This window comes from Bufo bufo, chromosome 2 (genome assembly GCF_905171765.1).
Source record: "Bufo bufo chromosome 2, aBufBuf1.1, whole genome shotgun sequence".
NCBI lineage: Eukaryota > Metazoa > Chordata > Amphibia > Anura > Bufonidae > Bufo > Bufo bufo.
In genome coordinates this window covers 9,891,373-9,917,448 of record NC_053390.1, presented here as the reverse complement: position 1 = coordinate 9,917,448, position 26,076 = coordinate 9,891,373, and the positions used below count along the sequence as shown (strand labels likewise).

Genomic DNA, 26,076 nt, shown 5'->3' with positions numbered 1-26,076 from the left:
GATGCGCGAGTACAAGCGCACGCTGGTAGACTCGCTGCTGGTGGCATTCCCACCTGACAGCGGGGGCACAGTGGAAGCACAAGGTGAAGGCAAAGGAGGAGGAACAGGTCGCCAACGCAGCTGGGGCACCGCCAGCACCTCAGAAGGCAGGGTTAGCATGGCCGACATGTGGAAAAGCTTTGTCAGCACGCCACAAAAACCAGCACCACCAGCTGATATGGAAGGTCTTAGCAGGAGGCAGCATTTCACCAACATGGTGGAGCAGTATGTGTGCACACGCCTACACGTACTGAATGAAGGGTCTGCCCCTTCAACTTCTGGGTCTCCAAATTGTGCACATGGCCTGAGCTTGCCCTTTACGCCTTGGAGGTGCTGGCCTGCCCTGCAGCCAGTGTATTATCTGAACGTGTGTTTAGCACGGCAGGGGGCGTCATCACAGACAAGCACAGCCGCCTGTCCACAGCCAATGTGGACAAGCTCACGTTCATTAAAATGAACCAGGCATGGATCCCACAGGACTTGTCCGTACCTTGTGCAGAATAGACATTTATACCGGCCTTACCCAGCCATTGTTATACTCCAGCACACGTTCTCATTGTTGTATTTTTATATTTTGTACCCTAATTTAAACAAAAAATAAAAAAATTTAAATTAAAACCAAAAACCAATGTTGGCTACCTCCTCCTCCACCACCACTTCCACCTACACCGCTACATCCACCGACTCCTCAACCTCCTACTCCATATGGACCTCCTCCTCCTAGGTCAAGATTATTATTTTTTATTTTTAAGTATTTTATGTTATTTTAAGTAACATAGTAACAGTACATAAGGCCGAAAAAAGACATTTGTCCATCCAGTTCGGCCTGTTATCCTGCAAGTTGATCCAGAGGAAGGCAAAAAAAAAACCTGTGAGGTAGAAGCCAATTTTCCCCACTTTAGGGGAATAAAAAATTCCTTCCTGACTCCAATCAGGCATCAGAATAAGTCCCTGGATCCCCGACCCCTCTCTAGTAGCTATAGCCTGTAATATTATTACTCTCCAGAAATACATCCAGGCCCCTCCTGAATTCCTTTATTGTACTCACCATCACCACCTCCTCCTCAGGCAGAGAGCTCCATAGTCTCACTGCTCTTACCGTAAAGAATCCTCTGCTATGTTTGTGTACAAACCTTCTTTCCTCCAGACGCAGAGGATGTCCCCTCGTCACAGTCCTGGGGATAAATAGATGATGGGAGTGATCTCTGTACTGACCCCTGATATATTTATACATAGTAATTAGATCTCCCCTCAGTCGTCTTTTTTCTAACGTGAATAACCCTAATTTTGATAATCTTTCAGGGTCCTGTAGTTGCCCCATTCCAGTTATTACTTTAGTTGCCCTCCTCTGGACCCTCTCCAGCTCTGCTATGTCTGCCTTGTTCACAGGAGCCCAGAACTGTACACAGTCCTCCATGTGTGGTCTGACTAATGATTTGTAAAGTGGTAGGACTATGTTCTCATCACGGGCATCTATGCCCCTTCTGATGCAACCCATTATCTTATTGGCCTTGGCAGCAGCTGCCTGACACTGGTTTTTGCAGCTTAGTTTGCTGCTTATTAAAATTCCTAGATCCTTTTCCATGTCAGTGTTACCCAGTGTTTTACCATTTAGTATGTACGGGTGACTTGCATTATTCCTTCCCATGTGCATAACTTTACATTTGTCAGTGTTAAACCTCATCTGCCACTTATCTGCCCAAGCCTCCAATCTATCCAGATCCCTCTGTAGTAGTATATTGTCCTCTGTAGTGTATACACAATATACTGTCCTCTGTAGTATATATACAGTATACTGTCCTCTGTAGTGTGTATATATATATATATATATATATATATATATATATGAGAAATAAACACACCGCAGCACGTCCATAAGGTGAAAATGTGGGATCCTTTATTCACCCATGCAGCGACGTTTCGGTCCGCTTGCTGGGACCATTTTCAAGCCTGATTTTGGCTTGAAAATGGTCCCAGCAAGCGGACCGAAACGTCGCTGCATGGGTGAATAAAGGATCCCACATTTTCACCTTATGGACGTGCTGCGGTGTGTTTATTTCTCTGGTTGTTTGACACTGTGGTCGAGTGTCGATACCGCTGGCACCCAACTATTGCTACGGGGAGTGCTGCCCTGAACTTTCATCTATATATATATATATATATATATATATATATACAGTATACTGTCCTCTGTAGTATATATACGGTATACTGTCCTCTGTAGTATATATACGGTATACTGTCCTCTGTAGTATATATACGGTATACTGTCCTCTGTAGTATATATACGGTATACTGTCCTCTGTATTATATATACGGTATACTGTCCTCTGTAGTGTATATACAGTATACTGTCCTCTGTAGTATATATATACAGTATACTGTCCTCTGTAGTATATATATACAGTATACTGTGCTCTGTAGTATATATACGGTATACTGTCCTCTGTAGTATATATACAGTATACTGTCCTCTGTAGTATATATATACAGTATACTGTCCTCTGTAGTATATATACAGTATACTGTCCTCTGTAGTATATATACAGTATACTGTCCTCTGTAGTATATATACAGTAGACTGTCCTCTGTAGTATATATACAGTAGACTGTCCTCTGTAGTATATATACAGTAGACTGTCCTCTGTAGTATATATACAGTAGACTGTCCTCTATAGTATATATACAGTAGACTGTCCTCTGTAGTATATATACAGTAGACTGTCCTCTGTAGTATATAAATACAGTATACTGTCCTCTGTAGTATATAAATACAGTATACTGTCCTCTGTAGTATATATACAGTATACTGTCCTCTGTAGTATATATACAGTATACTGTCCTCTGTAGTATATATACAGTATACTGTCCTCTGTAGTATATATACAGTATACTGTCCTCTGTAGTATATATACAGTAGACTGTCCTCTGTAGTATATATACAGTATACTGTCCTCTGTAGTATATATACAGTAGACTGTCCTCTGTAGTATATATACAGTAGACTGTCCTCTGTAGTATATATACAGTAGACTGTCCTCTGTAGTATATATACAGTAGACTGTCCTCTGTAGTATATATACAGTAGACTGTCCTCTGTAGTATATATACAGTAGACTGTCCTCTGTAGTATATAAATACAGTATACTGTCCTCTGTAGTATATAAATACAGTATACTGTCCTCTGTAGTATATAAATACAGTATACTGTCCTCTGTAGTATATATATACAGTATACTGTCCTCTGTAGTATATATACAGTATACTGTCCTCTGTAGTATATATACAGTATACTGTCCTCTGTAGTATATATACAGTATACTGTCCTCTGTAGTATATATACAGTATACTGTCCTCTGTAGTATATATACAGTAGACTGTCCTCTGTAGTATATATACAGTAGACTGTCCTCTGTAGTATATATACAGTAGACTGTCCTCTGTAGTATATATACAGTAGACTGTCCTCTGTAGTGTATATATATAGTATACTGTCCTCTGTAGTATATATACAGTAGACTGTCCTCTGTAGTATATATACAGTAGACTGTCCTCTGTAGTATATATACAGTAGACTGTCCTCTATAGTATATATACAGTAGACTGTCCTCTGTAGTATATATACAGTAGACTGTCCTCTGTAGTATATAAATACAGTAGACTGTCCTCTGTAGTATATAAATACAGTAGACTGTCCTCTGTAGTATATAAATACAGTATACTGTCCTCTGTAGTATATATATACAGTATACTGTCCTCTGTAGTATATATACAGTATACTGTCCTCTGTAGTATATATACAGTATACTGTCCTCTGTAGTATATATACAGTAGACTGTCCTCTGTAGTATATATACAGTAGACTGTCCTCTGTAGTATATATACAGTAGACTGTCCTCTGTAGTATATATACAGTAGACTGTCCTCTGTAGTATATATACAGTAGACTGTCCTCTGTAGTATATATACAGTAGACTGTCCTCTATAGTGTATATATACAGTAGACTGTCCTCTGTAGTATATATACAGTAGACTGTCCTCTGTAGTGTATAAATACAGTATACTGTCCTCTGTAGTATATAAATACAGTATACTGTCCTCTGTAGTATATAAATACAGTATACTGTCCTCTGTAGTATATATATACAGTATACTGTCCTCTGTAGTATATATACAGTATACTGTCCTCTGTAGTATATATACAGTATACTGTCCTCTGTAGTATATATACAGTATACTGTCCTCTGTAGTATATATACAGTAGACTGTCCTCTGTAGTATATATACAGTAGACTGTCCTCTGTAGTATATATACAGTAGACTGTCCTCTGTAGTATATATACAGTAGACTGTCCTCTGTAGTGTATATATATAGTATGCTGTCCTCTGTAGTATATATACAGTATACTGTCCTCTGTAGTATATATACAGTAGACTGTCCTCTGTAGTATATATACAGTATACTGTCCTCTGTAGTATATATATATATATATACAGTATACTGTCCTCTGTAGTATATATACAGTATACTGTCCTCTTCAGTGTTAATTACTTTACACAGTTTAGTGTCATCTGCGAAAATTGATATTTTACTATGCAAGCCTTCTACAAGATCAGTAATAAATATATTGAAGAGAATATTGCCCAATATCGACCCCTGAGGTACCCCACTAGTGACAGTGACCCAATCTGAGTGTGTACCGTTAATAACCACCCTCTGTTTTCTATCATTGAGCCAGTTACTTACCCACATACAGACGTTTTCTCCCAGTCCGAGCATTCTCATTTTATATACTAACCTTTTATATGGTACAGTGTCAAATGCGTCATTTAACTAATTTGTCTGATACATAGTTGGGTGACATATCCCAAATTTTTGGCTGTGATATACCCCTGCTCTACATAGCGGACAGGGAAATACATTTCACTAATTCGTCTCTTACTGTCACGGCTGAGGATGGGGGAAATCCTCAGCCGTGCGATGCCAGATGCTGTAGGCCTACTCGGCCAGGAGAACAGGATAGGGAGCAGGTCACCTCCTAACAGCGTCCCTACCCTGACCCTAACTCCTAACTGCATGGGCCGACCTTAAAGGTAGGAGGACCCATGCGCAGGAACCTCGGATCCCTAACTCACCCTCCGTCCGGTCCCTGCGCTAGGAGTCAGGGTAAGACGACCTACTCCTCCTAGACGCGGAGGAAGCAGGAGTCTCACTGGCCAAGCTGTTGGGAAAAAGGGGAACACAAACAGTTTTACGGGTATGGCAGGCGAACTAGAAGTTCCACCAACCTGCCACAGCCTTGCTGACTGGATCTCTGAGCAACAGGAATCCAGAACCGTAAACTGCACAAAGTGACAAGGAAGGTCCCAACAGAAACATCAGATACAACATGACATACAAGAGACATAAGCATAAACTTAAACTATAGACTAAGACTTAGACTCAAACTTTAACTATGACCACAGTGGTGGCTCTCACTGGCTGATGAAAAACACAGGAGGCTGCTATCAGCAAGCATGCTGAAGCAACCTACTGAGCTCTGCAAGAGAGAGGGTCTTTATAGGCCCAAGTGGCCACACCCAAACGGTCAGACACACCCAGTGACATCACACACACTGGGAAGGGAGTTAACCCTTCCAGCACCAGGGAAGGGAAACACACTTAAAGTAGAAGTGTCCAAAACACAAGACACACTGTGGCTGTTGCTGCAAGCAACGACATGGGTGGCGCACGTGTCCAGGGAGTCAGCCCGAAGGCCGAGACACTGCCACCACATGTACATAATACCACCTAAGGTTGCCACGGGTAACCACAGTGCGGGGAATGATGTCCGTGCGCACACAAACATAAAACACAGTGCACACCAGACATACAAACGTGCATCCACACACAACTCCCCGGGAACCGCACACAAGGCTGTTGTCCGCGGCAACCGCACCGAGGCCAACTACATAATGCCTCAGCTGCGGTTGACACAACAACCAAAACCGCGGGCAACTGTATGCGACTCCCAAGGAGTCACGACCATAACCGTGGCCGTGACACTTACATCGTTGGGTGACAAATGCTCATCTTTTGCACTAGAAAGTACATTTGCGGCCTACACTGCATTTAGGACAGTACGAATCAGGTGAGGCCAGAACAAGTACAGACGATAGTTGATTGGGGGGCTGACAGTGTATACAGTTCCTTCACATTGTCTCCCACCCAGTCCCCTGCTGAAAGATCAGAGTTGGCACCTACAGCCCATGGCCATCTGTCTTTTAACTCACCCCCTTGCAAATCAGGAAAGCAGTCTGAGCCCCAAGTCTCTTATGCTTTTTGATGACTCTGCTGGCAGGGTTTCCGTGGGCCATCCACATAGCCCTGCACTAGAAGTGGAAGAGATTGAGTGCACTGATGCCCAACCACTTATGTTTCAAGATGAGGACATGGGAAGACCCCCGCAGGATGTCTCTGATGATGACTAAACACAGGTGCCAACTGCTGTGGCTTTCTGCAGTCTGCAGACCGACAAGGAGGGCAGGGGTAAAAAGTGGGTGGAAGATGATGTGGAGGATGATTAGGTACTAGACCCCCACATGGAATTAAGGTCATGCGAGTGATCTGTCTACACGTAGTTTGGAGGAAGAGGCGGTGGTCGCACAGAGGCATCAGCACAGCAAAAGAGGGAGCAGGGTGCAAAAGCGTCTGTTACATTCTCAGGTGACATTTTACCATTTTTGCCGTATACAAACCCCTGCTCTGCATAGGTGACAGGGACCTAATTTTTTTTAAATCGTCTGTTCAATTGGTGGGTGACATAAACCTAGTTTTGCCGTGAAGAAACCCCTACTCTGCATAGTTGACAGTGACCGAAATTTAAAAAAATCGTCTGTTCCATTGGTGGGTGACATTAACCCATTTTTGCCGATGAAAAACCCCTGCTCTGCATAGGAGACCTATCCTGGCCAAAATACTACACTTTAATGACAGGGATACCATTCTGCAGCAGTCACGGGACAACGTGGACCTGGTTATCAATGGAGCAAAAATTTCCATCTTCCCGGACTATACCACAGAGGTCCAGAAGAAGCGTGCAAGGTTCCTGGACGTCAAGAAGAGACTTAGGAGCCTACAAATTCCATACGCCATGTTATTGCCGGCCAAACTGAGAGGGGTCGTTGGTTTAAATTACACCCACTCCCAGTGTTCCGTGTGGGTTATAGCTTCTGTCTGTCTCTGTGAAAGCAAGGAAGGAAGGATTGGCTGTTCCTGCTCAGAAAAGATAAGTTGTTTTTTTGTTATCTGGTGGTTTGCTGTCTAGGCTGTTAGAGAGACGCCTGTCCCCTCCAGGTTCTGAGGGAGCAGGCTGCCTCTATTCCCCTTTCACCATCTTAGGGATTTTAGGGTATTTTCAGCCCAGGCACGAGGACACGTTATTCTCACCTTAAAGGGACACTGACAGGCCCAAAAGGCATATTTAGGTATTTATATGACAGTACAGGTCTTATAAAGTGTATTAAAATCATCTAAGTATCCCCCCTGTCCACCTTATAAATACAGTAAACTGAAGTTTTATAACCTGCTTGAATCGTCTTCAATCTGCCCAAGGGGTGGCGTTTCATCTCCGCCCAACTGCCGTTTTGAAACGCCGCCCAGCTCATCAATATTCACTTCGCTGGGCGGCTACTACTGTCCCCGACTTCACAAGATCCGGCGCATGCCCAATACAATCCTATGGGCATCGGCCTCCGTCTCATCTTCAGCGCATGCGCCCGGCACCCTCACTGGCCGGGATCACTTTGCGCCTGCGTACAGTCTGCATCTTAGAGGCCGCTTCAGCCTCTGCATTATGCGCATGCGCCGGGCACTTTTCAGCGCAGTGCTTCAGAGCGGGGACAGCAGAAGCTGCCCAGCAAAGTGAATATTGATGAGCTGGGCGGCAGTTCAAAACGGCAGTTGGGGCGAGGCTGGCTGGGCGCAAGTGGAGATGAAACGCCGCCCCTTGGGCAGATTGAAGACGATTCAAGCAGGTTATAAAACTTCAGTTTACTGTATTTATAAGGTGGACAGGGGGGATACTTAGATGATTTTAATACACTTTATAAGACCTGTACTGTCATATATATACCTAAATATGCTTATTGGGCCCGTCAGTGTCCCTTTAAGGGTCTGAACGTGGGCATAGCAGTATAGGGAGAGCTGGTAGGGATTTGCCAGGAGGTGACTGTTATCCTCAGCTTCTCACCTAGAAACTTGTTTGTTTACTTTTCTGTGTATCTGATATCCTGTCCGCCGTGACATTATAACCCGCCAATACTTTGACTGCCATTGCTCAGCGATTTTGAGATGGAGTCAATTGATGCGCTAGTTGATCGCATGCAGGGATTATCCCTAGAGGTTGCGGATCTGCGTAATTCGGTCACACGGTGTCAGAATGCTCTGGCATCAGGTGCAAGTCAAATTTATGGGGAGCCTAAAGTGGCTCTCCCTGATAGATTTGCAGGGGGTGTGGATGACTTTATCCGTTTAAAAGAGTCATGCAAGTTATATTTTCGGTTGCGTCCATCTTCGTCTGGTGATGAAAGCCAGAGGGTTGGTATAATCATTTCTCTGCTTAAAGGGGACGCGCAATCCTGGGCCTTTTCTCTGCCTCCCGGTTCTCTGGCCCTCCGGTCGGTGGAAGAATTTTTTAAAGCCTTGGGATTGATTTATGATGACCCAGATCGGGTCTCGATGGCGGAATCTAAACTGCGCTGTTTATTACAGGGTGAACATACTGCAGAGGCTTACTGCGTTGAGTTTAGGAGATGGGCCACCGAGTCAGAGTGTAATGACCCTGCGTTACGTAGTCAGTTTTGTCAGGGGTTATCTGAGAGATTGAAAGATGCCCTAGCTTTTCATGAGTACCCAGATACATTGGAGAATGCTATGTCTTTGGCAGTACGGTTAGATAGACGTATTAGAGAAAGGTGTAAGGCTCCCTCCGCGCAAGGGATCCCTTCTGTGAGTGAGTTCATCTCACCTGTTTCCCAGGGTCATATTACTTGTAACTCTGGGGTAGGGGAGGAACCCATGCAGCTGGGTCAGGTATCTTTCCGTTCTGGTAGTAGAGACTTTAGGAGATTGCATAAACTATGTTATTTCTGTGGAAAAAGTGGTCATTTTATTTTTGTTTGTCCTTTTGTTAAACCGCAGGTTGATGAGAAAGAATCACAAAGAGGTTTAATTAAAGAAAAAAAAAAAAAACATTCCTGACTCTTGGTAGTGTGAATAGAGTGGTGGAGCAAGCTGGTATGCAAGCTCCCTGTAATACTCGTTTTCTCCTTCCAGCTATGGTGGCGCTAGACTCAAGAAAATTTTTTGTTGAAGTATTTATTGACTGTGGTGCTGGGGTAAACCTTATCGATTTTCTTTTTCTTCAAAATCTGGGTCCAAGTACTTGCACTTTAGAAAGAGAGATTCCGGTTTTCGCAATTGATTCTTCCCCTCTTTCTCAAAGGAGTCTCACTTATATTGCTCATGGTATTGTGTTAAGGGTGGGTGATTCACATGTTGAGGTTATGTCTTGTTTTGTCATGAAGGACTTGCCCGCTCCTATAGTCTTAGGGTTACCGTGGTTGACAAAACATAACCCAATTATAGATTGGCAAGCAAGACAGATCATTGGTTGGAGTGAATTTTGTTCGGATAATTGTCTTGGCACATCTATCTCTGGTTTGTCTACTATGGCTCTACCTCAGTACCTCTCAGATTTTGCGGATGTCTTTTCGAAGGGTGGGGCTCAGGAATTGCCCCCTCATCGTGACTATGATTGTCCAGTTAATCTCATCCCAGGGGCTAAGTTGCCAAAGTCTCGGCTTTACAATCTTTCTCAACCTGAAAGAGAGGTCATGCGGAAGTATATCGCCGAGAGTTTGGCAAAAGGTCATATTAGGCCATCTAAGTCTCCGGTGGCAGTGGGTTTATTCTTTGTAAAGAAAAAGGATGGATCGCTGAGACCTTGTTTGGATTTCTGGGAATTGAACCGTATTATGGTCCGGGATCCGTATCCCCTTCTCTTGATCTCCGATCTTTTTGATCAGATTGTTGGAGCCAAGGTGTTCTCCAAGTTGGATTTGAGAGGGGCCTACAATCTGATCAGAATCGAAGGGGGATGAGTGGAAAACGGCCTTCTACACGCACGAGGGTCATTTCGAGAATCTAGTTATTCCTTTTGGGTTGACGAACGCACCAGCGGTATTTCAGCGATTCGTCAATGACATTTTTCATCATTTTGTGGGAAGGTTCGTAGTAGTTTACTTGGATGACATTTTCATTTACTCTCCTGATCTGAAGACCCATCAGAATCACGTGAAACAGGTTTTGACGATCCTTCAGGAGAATAAATTATATGCAAAATTGGAGAAATGTGTGTTTTCTGTGCAGGAGCTTCCGTTTCTGGGATATCTGCTTTCTGACTCTGGTTTTCGTATGGACCCCGAAAAGGCGGTTCTGGAATGGGATCGACCGGAGAATCAGAAAGCTTTGATGCGGTTTTTGGGGTTTACTAATTATTATGGAAAATTTATTTTGAACTATTCTACCATTGTAAGACCTCTGACCGATATGACTAAGAAGGGCGCCGACGTCTCTATCTGGTCGGATGAGGCATTGCAGGCCTTTTCGGCTATTAAGGAATGTTTTGCGTCTGCTCACATTCTGGTGCAGCCCGATGTGTCTCAGCCATTCGTGGTGGAGGTTGATGCATCAGAGGTGGGGGTTGGAGCAGTGCTGTTGCAGGGTTCATCTCCTGGCAAATGGGTTCCATGTGCTTTTTTTTCCAAGAAGCTCTCGGTTGCCGAGAGGAATTATGATGCGGGAGATAGAGAATTGCTGGCCATCAAATTGGCCTTTGAGGAATGGCGTCACTGGTTGGAGGGGGCGTCGCACCCCGTTACAGTATATACGGATCATAAGAATTTGGCTTACCTGCAATCTGCCAAGCGTCTGAACCCTAGACAGGCCAGATGGTCACAGTTTTTTACCAGGTTCAATTTTGTGATTACTTTTTGCCCGGGGGTAAAAAACGTCAAGGCAGATGCGTTGTCTCGCAGTTTTCCTGGGGGTTGTGATTCAGAGGATCCTGCTCTGATTTTGGCTGATGGGGTGGTGGTCTCCGCCCTGTACCCCAAATAGGAGATGGAGGTGTTGGAAGCCCAGGAGGGGGTTCCTGATTCTTGTCCCCCAGGGAGGTTGTTTGTTCCTGATGGACTGCGATACAAGGTATTCAAGGAACATCACGATACTGTCCTTACTGGACATCCTGGTGGTAAATCCATCTTTGATCTTGTGTCCCGGAGGTTCTGGTGGCCCGGGTTACATAAGAGCATTGAGGATTACATGGCAGCTTGTGAAACCTGTACACGGTCAAAGGTTTGACAAGCTGCCACGTTGAGGATTACGTGGCAGCTTGTGAAACCTGTGCACGGTCAAAGTTTGCTCATACTCGACCTGCTGGTTCACTTCTTCCTTTGTCCATTCCGTCTCGTCCTTGGACGCACTTGTCTATGGACTTTATTACGGATCTGCCGAGTTCCTCCGGGAAAACTGTAATTTTGGTGGTTGTTGACCATTTTAGTAAAATGCCTCACTTTATATCGTTAGGTAGTCTGCCCAATGCCAAGACTCTTGCGCGGATTTTTGTTGATAATATCGTGAAATTGCATGCCATTCCTTCGGATGTGGTCTCTGATAGGGGCACGCAGTTTGTCTCCAGGTTTTGGAGGGCGTTCTGCTCTCGGCTTGGTATTCAACTTTCGTTCTCTTCGGCTTTTCATCCGCAGTCGAATGGGCAGCAAGAGCGTACTAATCAAAACCTGGAGACATACTTGAGGTGCTTTGTGGCTGAGAATCAGGAGGACTGGTCCTCATTCTTGTCCCTAGCAGAGTTTGCTTTGAATAACCGTAGGCAGTCCACGGGTAAGTCGCCATTTTTTGGCGCATACGGTTTTCATCCTCAGTTTGGTACCTTTTCTGGGACTAGTTCCTCTGGGATGCCAGAGGAGGAGAGATTTTCTTCTGCCTTGTCTTCTATCTGGCGGAGGATCCAAGTGAATTTGGAGAAGATGGGTGAGAGGTATAAGCGAATGGCTGACAAGAGACGTGTGACTGGCCCGGACCTGTGTGTGGGTGATCTGGTGTGGTTGTCCACTAAAAATATTAAACTGAGAGTGCCATCTTGGAAACTGGGTCCAAGATTTATTGGACCGTACAAAATATCTGCGGTCGTCAATCCAGTAGCGTTTCGGCTGGATCTTCCGCAGACTTGGAGAATCCATGATGTGTTCCACAGGTCTTTACTGAAAAAATATGTGAAACCGGTGGAACCATCGCCAATGCCTCTTCCTCCTGTGCTGGTTGATGAAAATTTAGAGTTTGAGATCTCCAGGGTTCTTGACTCTAGAGTTCTTCGGGGTTCCCTTCAGTACCTGGTACACTGGAGGGGATATGGCCCCGAGGAAAGGATGTGGGTTCCGGCGCTGGATGTCAGTGCCAGCCGACTGGTGAGGGCTTTTCACAGATCCCACCCGGATAAGGTTGTTCCGGGGTGTCCGGAGGTCACCCGTAGAAGGGGGGGTACTGTCATGCCCTGCTCGGGCTACGTGTGGAGGTCTGCCAGATTAGCAGCATGTGTCTAGTCTTTTGTTTTAGGGTCGAGCTAGATCCGCCTCCCTTCAGGTGCACTGGGTGCGGTCGTTGGTTTAAATTACACCCACTCCCAGTGTTCCGTGCGGGTTATAGCTTCTGTCTGTCTTTGTGGTTTGCTGTCTAGGCTGTTAGAGAGACGCCTGTCCCCTCCAGGTTCTGAGGGAGCAGGCTGCCTCTATTCCCCTTTCACCATCTTAGGGATTTTAGGGTATTTTCAGCCCAGGCACGAGGACACGTTATTCTCACCTTAACCACCTCAGCTCCCCTAGCTTAAACACCCTTAATGACCAGACCACTTTTTACAATTTTGCACTACACTACTTTCACGGTTTATTGCTTGGTCATGCAACTTACCACCCAAATGAATTTTACCTCCTTTTCTTCTCACTAATAGAGCTTTCACTTGGTGATATTTCATTGCTGCTGACATTTTTACTTTTTTTGTTATTAATCGAAATTTACCCAAATTTTTGCAAAAAAATGACATTTTTCACTTTCAGTTGTAATTTTTTTTTTTTAAAAACTACATTTCTATATAAATTTTTCTCTAAATTTATTGTTCTACATGTCTTTGATAAAAAAAAAATGTTTGGGTAAAAAAAAAATGGTTTGGGTAAAAGTTATAGCGTTTACAAACGATGGTACAAAAATGTGAATTTCCGCTTTTTGAAGCAGCTCTGACTTTCTGAGCACCTGTCATGTTTCCTGAGGTTCTACAATGCCCAGACAGTAGAAAAACCCCACAAATGACCCCATTTCGGAAAATAGACACCCTAAGGTATTCGCTGATGGGCATAGTGAGTTCATAGAACTTTTTTTATTTTTTGTCACAAGTTAGCGGAAAATGATGATTTTTTTTTCCTTACAAAGTCTCATATTCCACTAACTTGTGACAAAAAATAAAAACTTCCATGAACTCACTATGCCCATCACGAAATACCTTGGGGTGTCTTCTTTCCAAAATGGGGTCACTTGTGAGGTAGTTATACTGTGCTGGCATTTTAGGGGCCCTAATGCGTGAGAAGTAGTTTGAAATCAAAATGTGTAAAAAATGCCCTGTGAAATGCTAAAGGTGCTCTTTAGAATTTGGGCCCCTTTGCGCACCTAGGCTGCAAAAAAGTGTCACACATGTGGTATCGCCGTACTCAGGAGAAGTTGGGCAATGTGTTTTGGGGTGTCTTTTTACATATATCCATGCCGGGTGAGAGAAATATCTCTCTAAAAGACAACTTTTCCCATTTTTTTATACAAAGTTGTCATTTGACAGAGATATTTATCTCACCCAGCATGGGCATGTGTAAAAAGACACCCCAAAACACATTGCCCGACTTTTCCTGAGTACGGCGATACCACATGTGTGACACTTTTTTGCAGCCTAGGTGGGCAAAGGGGCCCACATTCCATAGAGCACCTTTAGGATTTCACAGGGCATTTTTTATACATTTTGATTTCAAACTACCTCTCACGCATTAGGGCCCCTAAAATGCCAGGGCAGTATAAAAAACCCACAAGTGACCCCATTTTGGAAAGAAGACACCCCAAGGTATTTCGTGATGGGCATAGTGAGTTCATGGAGGTTTTTTATTTTTTGTCACAAGTTAGTGGAATATGAGACTTTGTAAGAAAGAAAAATCATCATTTTCCGCTAACTTGTGACAAAAAATAAAAAAGTCTAGGAACTCGCCATGCCCCTCACAGAATACCTTGTGGTGTCTTCTTTCGAAAATGGGGTCATTTGTGGGGTAGTTATACTGCCCTGGCATTTTAGGGGCCCTAATGCGTGAGAAGTAGTTTGAAATCAAAATGTGTTAAAAATGCCCTGTGAAATCCTAAAGGTGCTCTTTAGAATGTGGGCCCCTTTGCCCACCTAGGCTGCAAAAAAGTGTCACACATAAGGTATCGCCGTACTCAGGAGAAGTTGGGCAATGTGTTTTGGGGTGTCATTTTACATATACCCATGCTGGGTGAGAGAAATATCTCTCTAAAAGACAACTTTTCCCATTTTTTTATACAAAGTTGTCATTATAGAGAGATATTTCTCTCACCCAGCATGGGTATATGTGAAAAGACACCCCAAAACACATTGCCCAACTTCTCCTGAGTACGGCGATACCACATGTGTGACACTTTTTTGCAGCCTAGATGCGCAAAGGGGCCCAAATTCCTTTTAGGAGGGCATTTTTAGACATTTGGATCCCAGACTTCTTCTCACGCTTTAGGGCCCCTAAAATGCCAGGGCAGTATAAATACCCCACATGTGACCCCGTTTTTGAAAGAAGACACCCAAAGGTATTCAATGAGGGGCATGGCGAGTTCATAGAAGATTTTTTTTTGTTGGCACAAGTTAGCTGAAATTGATTTTATTTTTTTTTTCTCACAAAGTCTCCCTTTCCGCAAACTTGGGACAAAAAGTTCAATCTTTCATGGACTCAATATGCCCCTCAGCGAATACCTTGGGGTGTCTTCTTTCCGAAATGGGGTCACATGTGGGGTATTTTTACTGCCCTGGCATTTTAGGGGCCGTAAAGCGTCTGGGATATAAATGTCTAAAATAATTTACGCATTTGGATTCTGTGAGGGGTATAGTGAGTTCATGTGAGATTTTATTTTTTGACACAAGTTAGTGGAATATGAGACTTTGTAAGAAAAAACAAAAATACAAAAAAAAATAAAAATCAACTTCCGCTAACTTGTGCCAAAAAAAAATCTGAATGGAGTCTTACAGGGGGGTGATCAATGACAGGGGGGTGATCAGGGAGTCTATATGGGGTGATCACCCCCCTGTAAGGCTCCATTCAGACGTCCGTATGTGTTTTGAGGATCCGCAGATCCATGGCAAAACACATACGGACGTCTGAATGGAGCATTACAGGGAGGTGATCAATGACAGGGGGGTGATCAGGGAGTCTATATAGGGTGATTACCCCCCTGTCATTGATCACTCCCCTGTAAGGCTCCATTCAGACGTCCGTAGTGTTTTGCGGATCCGTGGATCCGCCAAACACAGACACCGCGGATCCGCAAAACACATACGGACATCTGAATGGAGCCTTTCAGGGGGGGTAATCAATGACAGGGGGGGTGATCAATGACAGGGGGTGATCAGGGAGTCTATATGGTGTGATCAGGGGGTTAATAAGGGGTTAATAAGTGACGGGGGGGGGGGGTGTAGTGGTGTTTGGTGCTACTTTGCAGAGCTGCCTGTGTCCTCTGGTGGTCGATCCAAGCAAAAGGGACCACCAGAGGACCAGGTAGCAGGTATATTAGATGCTGTTATCAAAACAGCGTCTAATATACCTTTTAGGGGTTGAAAAAACGATCGCCGCTGGCAGGCTGTAGATCAGCTAGCTTACCTGCACTTCCTGTGAACGCACGCGCCTGTGTACGTGCGTTCACAGGAAATCTCGCATCTCGCGGGATGATGCGCCGTCGCGTCCAGGAGGAATAACAGGCCCGCCGCAAAGACGCAATCCTGCGTGCGGCGGTCCTGAGGAGGTTAAGGGTCTGAACGTGGGCATAGCAGTATAGGGAGAGCTGGTAGGGATTTGCCAGGAGGTGACTGTTATCCTCAGCTTCTCACTTAGAAACTTGTTTGTTTACTTTTCTGTGTATCTGATATCCTGTCCACCGTGACAGCGGCACATTGGTTGGACTGCCATAAAAATCAATTGAAAGTGTGAGATACGGATGCCTGAGAAGAAGATCTTTGGGAACTTACTCTCTTAATGTATTATGTGTGGTCTCTTTCTTTGTTTCCCTATTTTTTCTTTAGAAATGCAAAGTGAAGAGGGACATTTCATCTGTTGCTGCTTCCACTGATGGGACTTTACGAATATAGATAATATGTTGGTTCCTCTGTAACAGGAGCGTGAGTAGTGCACTACAAGTGCAACTCAAGAAGAGTTTCTAATTCATATCTTGCTCTTAAGAGCAGTTAAATATTGCAAAGTTATATATGCTGTTTCAAAAGGTGGGCATTCGAGTTAAGGCTACTTTCACACTATCGATTTTCATTTTCCGGCATAGAGTTTCGTCACAGGGGCTCTATACCGGAAAAGAACTGATCAGGCATATCCCCATGCATTCTGAATGGAGAGTAATCCGCTCAGGATGCATCAGGATGTCTTCAGTTGTTTTGACTGATCAGGCAAAAGATAAAACCGTAGCATGCTACGTTTTTATCTGAGGCGAAAAAAACTGAAGACTTGCCTGAATGCCGGATCCGGCATTTTTCCCCAAAGGAATGCCGGATCCGTCCTTCCGGCCTGCGCAGACCGGTAAAAATGTGAAAAAAAATACAAGACGGATCCGTCTGTCCGCATGACAAGCGGAGAGACGTATCCATTCTTGTAATGCATTTGTGACATAGATCCGCATCCGGATCCGTCTCACAAATGCTTTCAGTCATATCCAAATCGGCGGATCCGGCGGGCAGTTCCGACGACGGAACTGCCCGCCAGATCACACTGCCGCAAGTGTGAAAGTAGCCTAAGGAGAGCCCTAGGGAAGAGCTGTTTAAAAATTATTCCTGTTGGAATAAATCTGTTATACAGGGGAGGGGTTTTGGAGGGAAAGGGAGGGGGAGGTACTCACTCCAACATAGGTATAGGGTTATCATCACATTATATGTAGAATCACTCTTATGGTTTATATCAAGACTATGACACGCATGACTAGGATACTCAGCTGGAATGTGAGAGGTATGGCTGACATGCGCTGACATCATAGTATTTTTAATTATCTACTGCGTTTTCAGCCAGCTATCTGCTGTTTACAAGAAAAGCACCGAACCAAGGATACATTACATTGGTTAAAAAAAGCTTGCTCATGCAGTGTTATCCTCGCATTCCAGGGGAGTAAGTGTATTACTACATAAGGACATTAGATTTGAATGTATTAAGGAATATTTAGATGAGGAGGGAAGATCTGTATATCTACTATGCAATGTTGAAGGCATTCAGATGATACTGATTGCATTATATATTCCTCCGCCGTTTGCGTCGACCCTGCTGAGAGTGATCCTTGAGTATGTGGGAAAAAATTCTGGAATTCCGTGGATGTTGTTGGGAGATTACAACTGTACACCGGACGATTGGATGAACAGATGTAGGGTGGAGGGATCTGGAACATGCCCGGGTGCATCGGCACTGTGCAATATCATGACAGAGGTGGGTTTACTGGATGTATGGAGACTGAGGCACCCGACAGTACGCAAATACTCATGTAGCTCGTCCACATATTGCACCTTATCTAGAATAGACTTAGCACTGGTCAATGATGGGATGTTTCCGATTGTTAGTTCCTCCGATTATCTCCCCAGGTCGATTTCAGACCATTCCATACTGGAAGTGGAGCTGGACATTGGGAGGGCTAGAATAGGGCCGAAAACATGGAAATGCAATGCAGTTTGGTTGCAAATTCTGGGGGACCTGACAAATCTGACTGTATCCCTTAAAGAATATTTAACTTTTAATACAGGCATGTCGTCTCCTCATACGGTATGGGATGCTATGAAAGCATATCTGAGGGGGCTATTGATTAAGTCCATTAGTGCACATAAATATAGATCTAAAGCAGAGGATGTCAGGATGCACAGGGAGGCTGAGGAGGCGGAAAGGGCGTTTGGGGTAACACCTACCCAAGATACCAGTAGGGCGTTAAAAGAGGCGCAGGAACAATCTTCTGAAGGTCACAGACAGAAAACGTACCTTTTCTAAACAACGCACATAGAAGGTGAAAGTGTAGGACACACACTATCGGTTATTTCCAGGGCTCAGCAAGGTTCTTCATGCATTGTGGAATTGTTGGATTCTCAGGGGAGGTTTTGTACAATTACAGAAGACATTCTGGGAGTGTTGGAGGGGTTTTACTCCTCTTTATATGCCTCCAAGACTGCCAATTCTGAGGAGGAGATATTTATATTTACCATTGCACCCCACATGGAATTTTTTTCCATCTTCCCAATACATCATATGCAATATTAAATGATGGAATTAGAAAATGCAACTTGTCCCACAAAAAACAAGCGCTCATACGGCTATGAAAACGTAGAAATACAAAAGACCTGGAAAGGTAGGGAGCAAAAAACGAAAATGCAAAAAACCCTCTGGGGCTGAAAGGGTTAACTGTAAGGTTTAAAATATAGGTCATGAACATAATATGTCTTCCTAAACAGGATTTATTAGATGTTTTATAGAAGCCGTTATGTGATATCTATTAAGCTTTTATATCCAAATATACAACCTGAAATGAAAACAATGTCTATGACCCAGTGAAATATTGTTTCGTTATATTGTGGCCATATGGCTTCTCTCTTGTGCGACTTCCCTAATGACTCCTAATTATGGCTTTAGAAGCAAAAACATTTTTCTTAATCTGAATGCAGCTTCTCTCCTGTGTGATTCCTCTCATGTTTTAGAAGACTTGATTTATCTGAAAAACATTTCCCACATTCTGAACATGAATATGGCTTCTCTCCTGTGTGACATCTCTCATGTTTAACAAGATCTGATTTCTGTGTAAAACATTTCCCACATTCTGAACATGAATACGGCTTTTCCCCAGTGTGAATTCTCTCATGTGTAACAAGATTGGATTTCTGTGTAAAACATTTCCCACATTCTGAACATGAATACGGCTTTGCCCCAGTGTGAATTCTCTCATGTCTAACAAGATTGGATTTCTGTGTAAAACATTTCCCACATTCTGAACACGAATACGGCTTCTCTCCTGTGTGACATTTTTCATGTATAACAAGATCTGTTTTCTGTGTAAAACATTTCCCACATTCTGAACATGAATATGGTTTCTCTCCTGTGTGAATTCTCTCATGTGTAACAAGCCCTGATTTATATATAAAACATTTCCCACATTCTGAACATGAATATGGCTTTTCCTCAGTGTGACATCTCTCATGTATAACAAGATATGATTTCCGTGTAAAATATTTCCCACATTCTGAACATGAATATGGCTTCTCTCCTGTGTGACATTTTTCATGTATAACAAGACTTGATTTCTGTGTAAAACATTTCCCACATTCTGAACATGAATACGGTTTTTCCCCAATGTGAATTCTCTCATGTGTAACAAGATTGGATTTATGTGTAAAACATTTCCCACAATCTGAACATGAATATGGTTTCTCTCCTGTGTGAATTCTCTCATGTATAACAAGATCTGATTTCTGTGTAAAACATTTCCCACATTCTGAACATGAATACATTTTCTCTCCTTTGTGACGTCTTTGATGTGTAGAAAGTCCTGAGCTGTTTGTGGATTCTTTACCACAATGAAACCTTTTCATCCTTTTCTGACTTGTACTTGCGGTAACATTCTGTGATTGGTCAGGAGAAGGTTCCTCATAATTAGGAGGATTATATGACAGATCTGTACTGTGAAGTCCTGGATGTACATTAAGGGTAATGAGGTTTTCTCCTGAAGAGCGCTGCAGGATATCTTCATCTAGTGGTAACATGACATTTTCACATTTCTTACTGGGATTTTCTGTTCAGATAAAAATGAAAATTTGTTTAAAATTTTTTATTTTTCTGCAAACTACAGAGTAGACAAACCTATAACATTCCAATTCGGCTGGAAGTTGATCCAGCAGGAAGGAGAAGTGTTCATTCATTTGGAATCCATTCCTGACTTTGGCCAAAAAAACTGCACTTGTGATCCCAGCCTTACAAAGCTTCTATAACTTCCTGACAAAGTCCAGGATTCTGGTTTACACCAGGTCATGACTTTTATTACATACAGTAAATAATGACGTAACAGAACTAAAAAATGTGAAAAGCCCGACCATGTCTGGAAACGATGGAGCATCGTAAGCCCCGCCCCTGCAGAACCTGCCTGTTGATTCTATATGTGGAACCTTAAAATCCCCCCTTTTTGGACAGATTATAAGAGCAGCACAGATCAGTCACTGGTTATCTACCAGCAAGTTCACACAGAGCAGATCAGCTGCAGACATTTCTGTGACTGTCCCGCTGCCCTGAATGTGGCTTGTAATAATCCATGCACCTGCTGCAGAAACAACCCAATACATGGAAATGTCTACAATAAATGTGCCCTGTGTGAACACGCTCTAATGCAGCTGGAACATTCTGGGACATGCAATTACTGCTAGAAGTCACACGTTCAGTCTGAAGGGGATGAGCAGATAATCGCTGAAGTGATGGACAACATGGTCACATTCAGCAATTTAAAGCCGATGCCAGACAAGAAATTTTACTACAAATTTTTTCACATTTTATTGAGACACCAACGACTTAGGCTACTTTCACACTGGCGTTTCGACTTTCCGTTTGTGAGATCCGTCATGGGCTCTCAGCAGCGGTCCAAAATGGATTGGTTTTGATCTAATGCATTCTGAATGGAAAAGGATCCGCTATAAGAGGCTGGTGCTCCTCCATTACATGTCACTGCACACACGTGTATACACTGCACATGACGGCTCTTACCTTGTGATATAAGAGGCTGGTGCTCCTCCATTACATGTCACTGCACACACGTGTATACACTGCACATGACGGCTCTTACCTTGTGATATAAGAGGCTGGAGCTCCCCCATTACATGTCACTGCACACATGTGTATACACTGCACATGACGGGTCTTACCTTGTGATATAAGAGGCTGGTGCTCCTCCATTACATGTCACTGCACACACGTGTACACACTGCACATGACAGTTCTTACCCTGTGATATAAGAGGCTGGTGCTCCTTCATTACATGTCACTGCACACACGTGTATACACTGCACATGACGGCTCTTACCTTGTGATATAAGAGGCTGGTGCTCCTCCATTACATGTCACTGCACACACGTGTATACACTGCACATGACGGGTCTTACCCTGTGATATAAGAGGCTGGTGCTCCTCCATTACATGTCACTGCACACACGTGTATACACTGCACATGACAGGTCTTACCTTGTGATATAAGAGGCCGGTGCTCCTCCATTACATGTGACTGCACACACTGCACATGACGGCTCTTACCTTGTGATATAAGAGGCTGGTGCTCCTCCATTACATGTCACTGCACACACGTGTACACACTGCACATGACAGTTCTTACCCTGTGATATAAGAGGCTGGTGCTCCTTCATTACATGTTACTGCACACACGTGTATACACTGCACATGACGGCTCTTACCTTGTGATATAAGAGGCTGGTGCTCCTCCATTACATGTCACTGCACACACGTGTATACACCGCACATGACGGGTCTTACCCTGTGATATAAGAGGCTGGTGCTCCTCCATTACATGTCACTGCACACACGTGTATACACTGCACATGACGGGTCTTACCTTGTGATATAAGAGGCTGGTGCTCCTCCATTACATGTCACTGCACACACGTGTATACACTGCACATGACGGGTCTTACCCTGTGATATAAGAGGCTGGTGCTCCTCCATTACATGTCACTGCACACACGTGTATACACTGCACATGACAGGTCTTACCTTGTGATATAAGAGGCTGGTGCTCCTCCATTACATGTCACTGCACACACGTGTATACACTGCACATGACGGCTCTTACCTTGTGATATAAGAAGCTGGTGCTCCTCCATTACATGTCACTGCACACACGTGTACACACTGCACATGACGGCTCTTACCTTGTGATATAAGAGGCTGGTACTCCTCCATTACATGTCACTGCACACACATGTGTATACACTGCACATGACGGCTCTTACCTTGTGATATAAGAGGCTGGAGCTCCTCCATTACATGTCACTGCACACACTGCATATGACGGCTCTTACCTTGTGATATAAGAGGCTGGAGCTCCTCCATTACATGTCACTGCACACACGTGTATACACTGCACATGACGGCTCTTACCTGGTGATATAAGAGGCTGGTGCTCCTCCATTACATGTCACTGCACATGACGGCTCTTACCTTGTGATATAAGAGGCTGGAGCTCCTCCATTACATGTCACTGCACACACGTGTATACACTGCACATGACGGCTCTTACCTGGTGATATAAGAGGCTGGTGCTCCTCCATTACATGTCAATGCACACACGTGTATACACTGCACATGACGGCTCTTACCTTGTGATATAAGAGGCTGGTGCTCCTCCATTACATGTCACTGCACACACGTGTATACACTGCACATGACGGCTCTTACCCTGTGATATAAGAGGCTGGTGCTCCTCCATTACATGTCACTGCACACCCGTGTATACACTGCACATGACGGCTCTTACCTTGTGATATAAGAGGCTGGTGCTCCTCCATTACATGTGACTGCACACACTGCACATGACGGCTCTTACCTTGTGATATAAGAGGCTGGTGCTCCTCCATTACATGTCACTGCACACACGTGTATACACTGCACATGACGGCTCTTACCTTGTGATATAAGAGGCTGGTGCTCCTCCATTACATGTCACTGCACACACGTGTATACACTGCACATGACGGCTCTTACCTTGTGATATAAGAGGCTGGTCCTCCATTACATGTCACTGCACACACGTGTATACACTGCACATGACAGCTCTTACCCTGTGATATAAGAGGCTGGTGCTCCTCCATTAGATGTCACTGCACACACGTGTATACACTGCACATGACGGCTCTTACCCTGTGATATAAGAGGCCGGTGCTCCTCCATTACATGTCACTGCACACACATGTATACACTGCACATGATGGGTCTTACCTTGTGATATAAGAGGCTGGTGCTCCTCCATTACATGTCACTGCACACACGTGTACACACTGCACATGACAGCTCTTACCCTGTGATATAAGAGGCTGGTGCTCCTCCATTACATGTCACTGCACACACGTGTATACACTGCACATGACGGCTCTTACCCTGTGATATAAGAGGTTGGTGCTCCTCCATTACATATCACTGCACACACGTGTATACACTGCACATTACGGCTCTTACCTTGTGATATAAGAGGCTGGTGCTCCTCCATTACATGTCACTGCACACACGTGTATACACTGCACATGACGGGTCTTACCTTGTGATATAAGAGGCTGGTGCTCCTCCGTTACATGTCACTGCACACACGTGTATACACTGCACATGACGGGTCTTACCCTGTGATATAAGAGGCTGGTGCTCCTCCATTACATGTCACTGCACACACGTGTATACACTGCACATGACGGCTCTTACCTTGTGATATAAGAGGTTGGTGCTCCTCCATCATGGCCTCCTTGTACAGGTTCTTGTGTCCTTCTATATACTCCCACTCCTCCATGGAGAAATAGACAGTGACATCCTGACACCTTATAGGAACCTGACAACACAATGACACCGTCATCACCCACACCCCTCCAGTGCTGTTACTGGAGAATTTCCCAGCATTCCCAGCAGTGTCACCTCTCCAGTCAGCAGCTCCATCATCTTGTGGGTGAGTTCTAGGATCTTCTGCTCATGTATCAGGGGGGGGAGGGGGAGGCTCTGTGATGGGGGGAGGGGCCCTGCTCCGCCCTCCTGACTCCTGGAGATGGATGATGGGAGTCACACAGTCCCCCGATGTCTTCTTCACTATTGTGTACTCCTGTGGATGGAGAGAGACACTTAGGGAATAAACCCTTCAGGGGCCATGTGCTCTCCTCCGGCCCTCTCCTCCTGGTACAACGTGCCTACTTACCTCCTCATGGCTCCTACAACATGACTATTGGTCACTGGTCACATGACACATCACTCACCATACTGGGGGCTGATCTTCAGGTTCTCCATCACTTGGAAGGTCTGGAGGCCGTTCACCAGGACCCTGGACTCTTCCTATCACTTCCTATGATGGATTCTCCTCCCCGATGTCTGACTTGTTACAGAATACAATAAAGAGGAGAGAAATCTAGAAAAGTTTACCTCTCCGCTCAGCAGGGAGATGATCTCCAAGGTGAGGTCTAATATTCTTCTGCTGATCTCCTTCCTGTCCATCCTTGGTGGTCGTTCAGGAGAAGAGGAGAGAACTGGAGGAGCTGGAGGCTTCTAGTACTGCAGGCGCCTTTATGAGAAGAGGAGAGGACATCATCCAGGGGACAAGACCACATGTCACCTCCAGAACCGCACTTCCTGAGCCTGGAGGGGCCCCGCTTCTCAGAGCCCACACCACATGGATTCCAGGGGCCCCAACATGGAGATCTCTGGTGGCTCCACAGGAGATAAATGTCTGATAGATGCAGGTCCCACCTCTGGGCTGTGCTCAGCTGCGTCCAGAACTCCTAGAGAAGAGACTGGAGAGAGCTGAGCTCAGGCCGGGCCCCCACTCCATTCATTCTCCTCCTGGAGGCAGGGGCCCCTCACCAGGACAGTCAGGGGCCAGCTAATGATGACAACCCCCACTATCCCCACTACTCCTCCCCCATCATACTAAGCTGAGGAGCAGAGAAGGATTCCTTGTGTGTAATGGAGGAGAATCTCCAGAGGTGACATGTCTGAGCTCTCCACCACACTGTCTCCTCACAGCTCATCTTACCTGCAGGCTGGAGGAATGGCTGATACCAGAGAGAACAAGAGCCCTGACTACCGACCAGGACCTGCCCAGTATCTGCTGCACTGCCGGAGCTGAAGGACCTGCGGTGACGTCACCGTCATGTGATCAGTGCAGGGGGCGGGGCTCAGCCCTGACTACCGACCAGGACCTGCCCAGTATCTGCTGCACTGCCAGAGCTGAAGGACCTGGGGTGACGTCACCGTCATGTGATCAGTACAGGGGGCGGGGCACAGCAGTGACTACCGACCAGGACCTGCCCAGTATCTGCTGCACTGCCAGAGCTGAAGGACCTGGGGTGACGTCACTGTCATGTGATCGGGGCGGGGCGGGGCTGAGCAGTGGGGAGATGTAGAGTGGGGGAGGGACCTGGGTTGGGGTGATGTCACTGTCATGTGATCAATACATTGGCGGTGAAGGACCTGGGGTGACGTCACCGTCATGTGATCAGTGCAGGGGGCGGAGTTTTCTATAGAGAAGGATCTGTAGGATTGAGGATTTTTCTCTCTATACATCTAAGGAAATGCTGGGAGTTGTAGTTCTCTAGTTTGATTTGTTATGATAACAGCCTGGACAGGCTGGGAGTTGTAGTCATTTTCTCTGCTATACTATAATGACAGCCTGGACATGTTGGGAGTTGTAGTTCTCTCCTCTGTTTTCTGCACATGATTACGGGGGTGGCCATCTTTCCTGATGCTGAGAGCAGCATTTAGAGCTATGATTTATAGCAGCTGCATGGACTATGGGCACAGTAGACAGGAGAGGATTGTGGGCATGCTTTGTGAACTGAGCAGAGGCCATTGTGCAGGGAGGGGGAGGAGGTAAGCTGTGACTCCTATTGTAAATGGTGGATCCTG

The 26,076-nt window shown here is 44.9% G+C and overlaps 1 protein-coding gene across 1 annotated transcript in view; it reads right to left on the bottom strand.

Moving 5' to 3' along the window:
- LOC120991969 overlaps positions 1 to 26,076 on the bottom strand; it is a 562,088-nt gene that overhangs the window by 400,827 nt on the left and 135,185 nt on the right. The window contains 1 exon segment of the mRNA XM_040420728.1: positions 19,124 to 19,975. Within this exon segment, the coding sequence (XP_040276662.1) occupies positions 19,124 to 19,975 (852 nt within the window).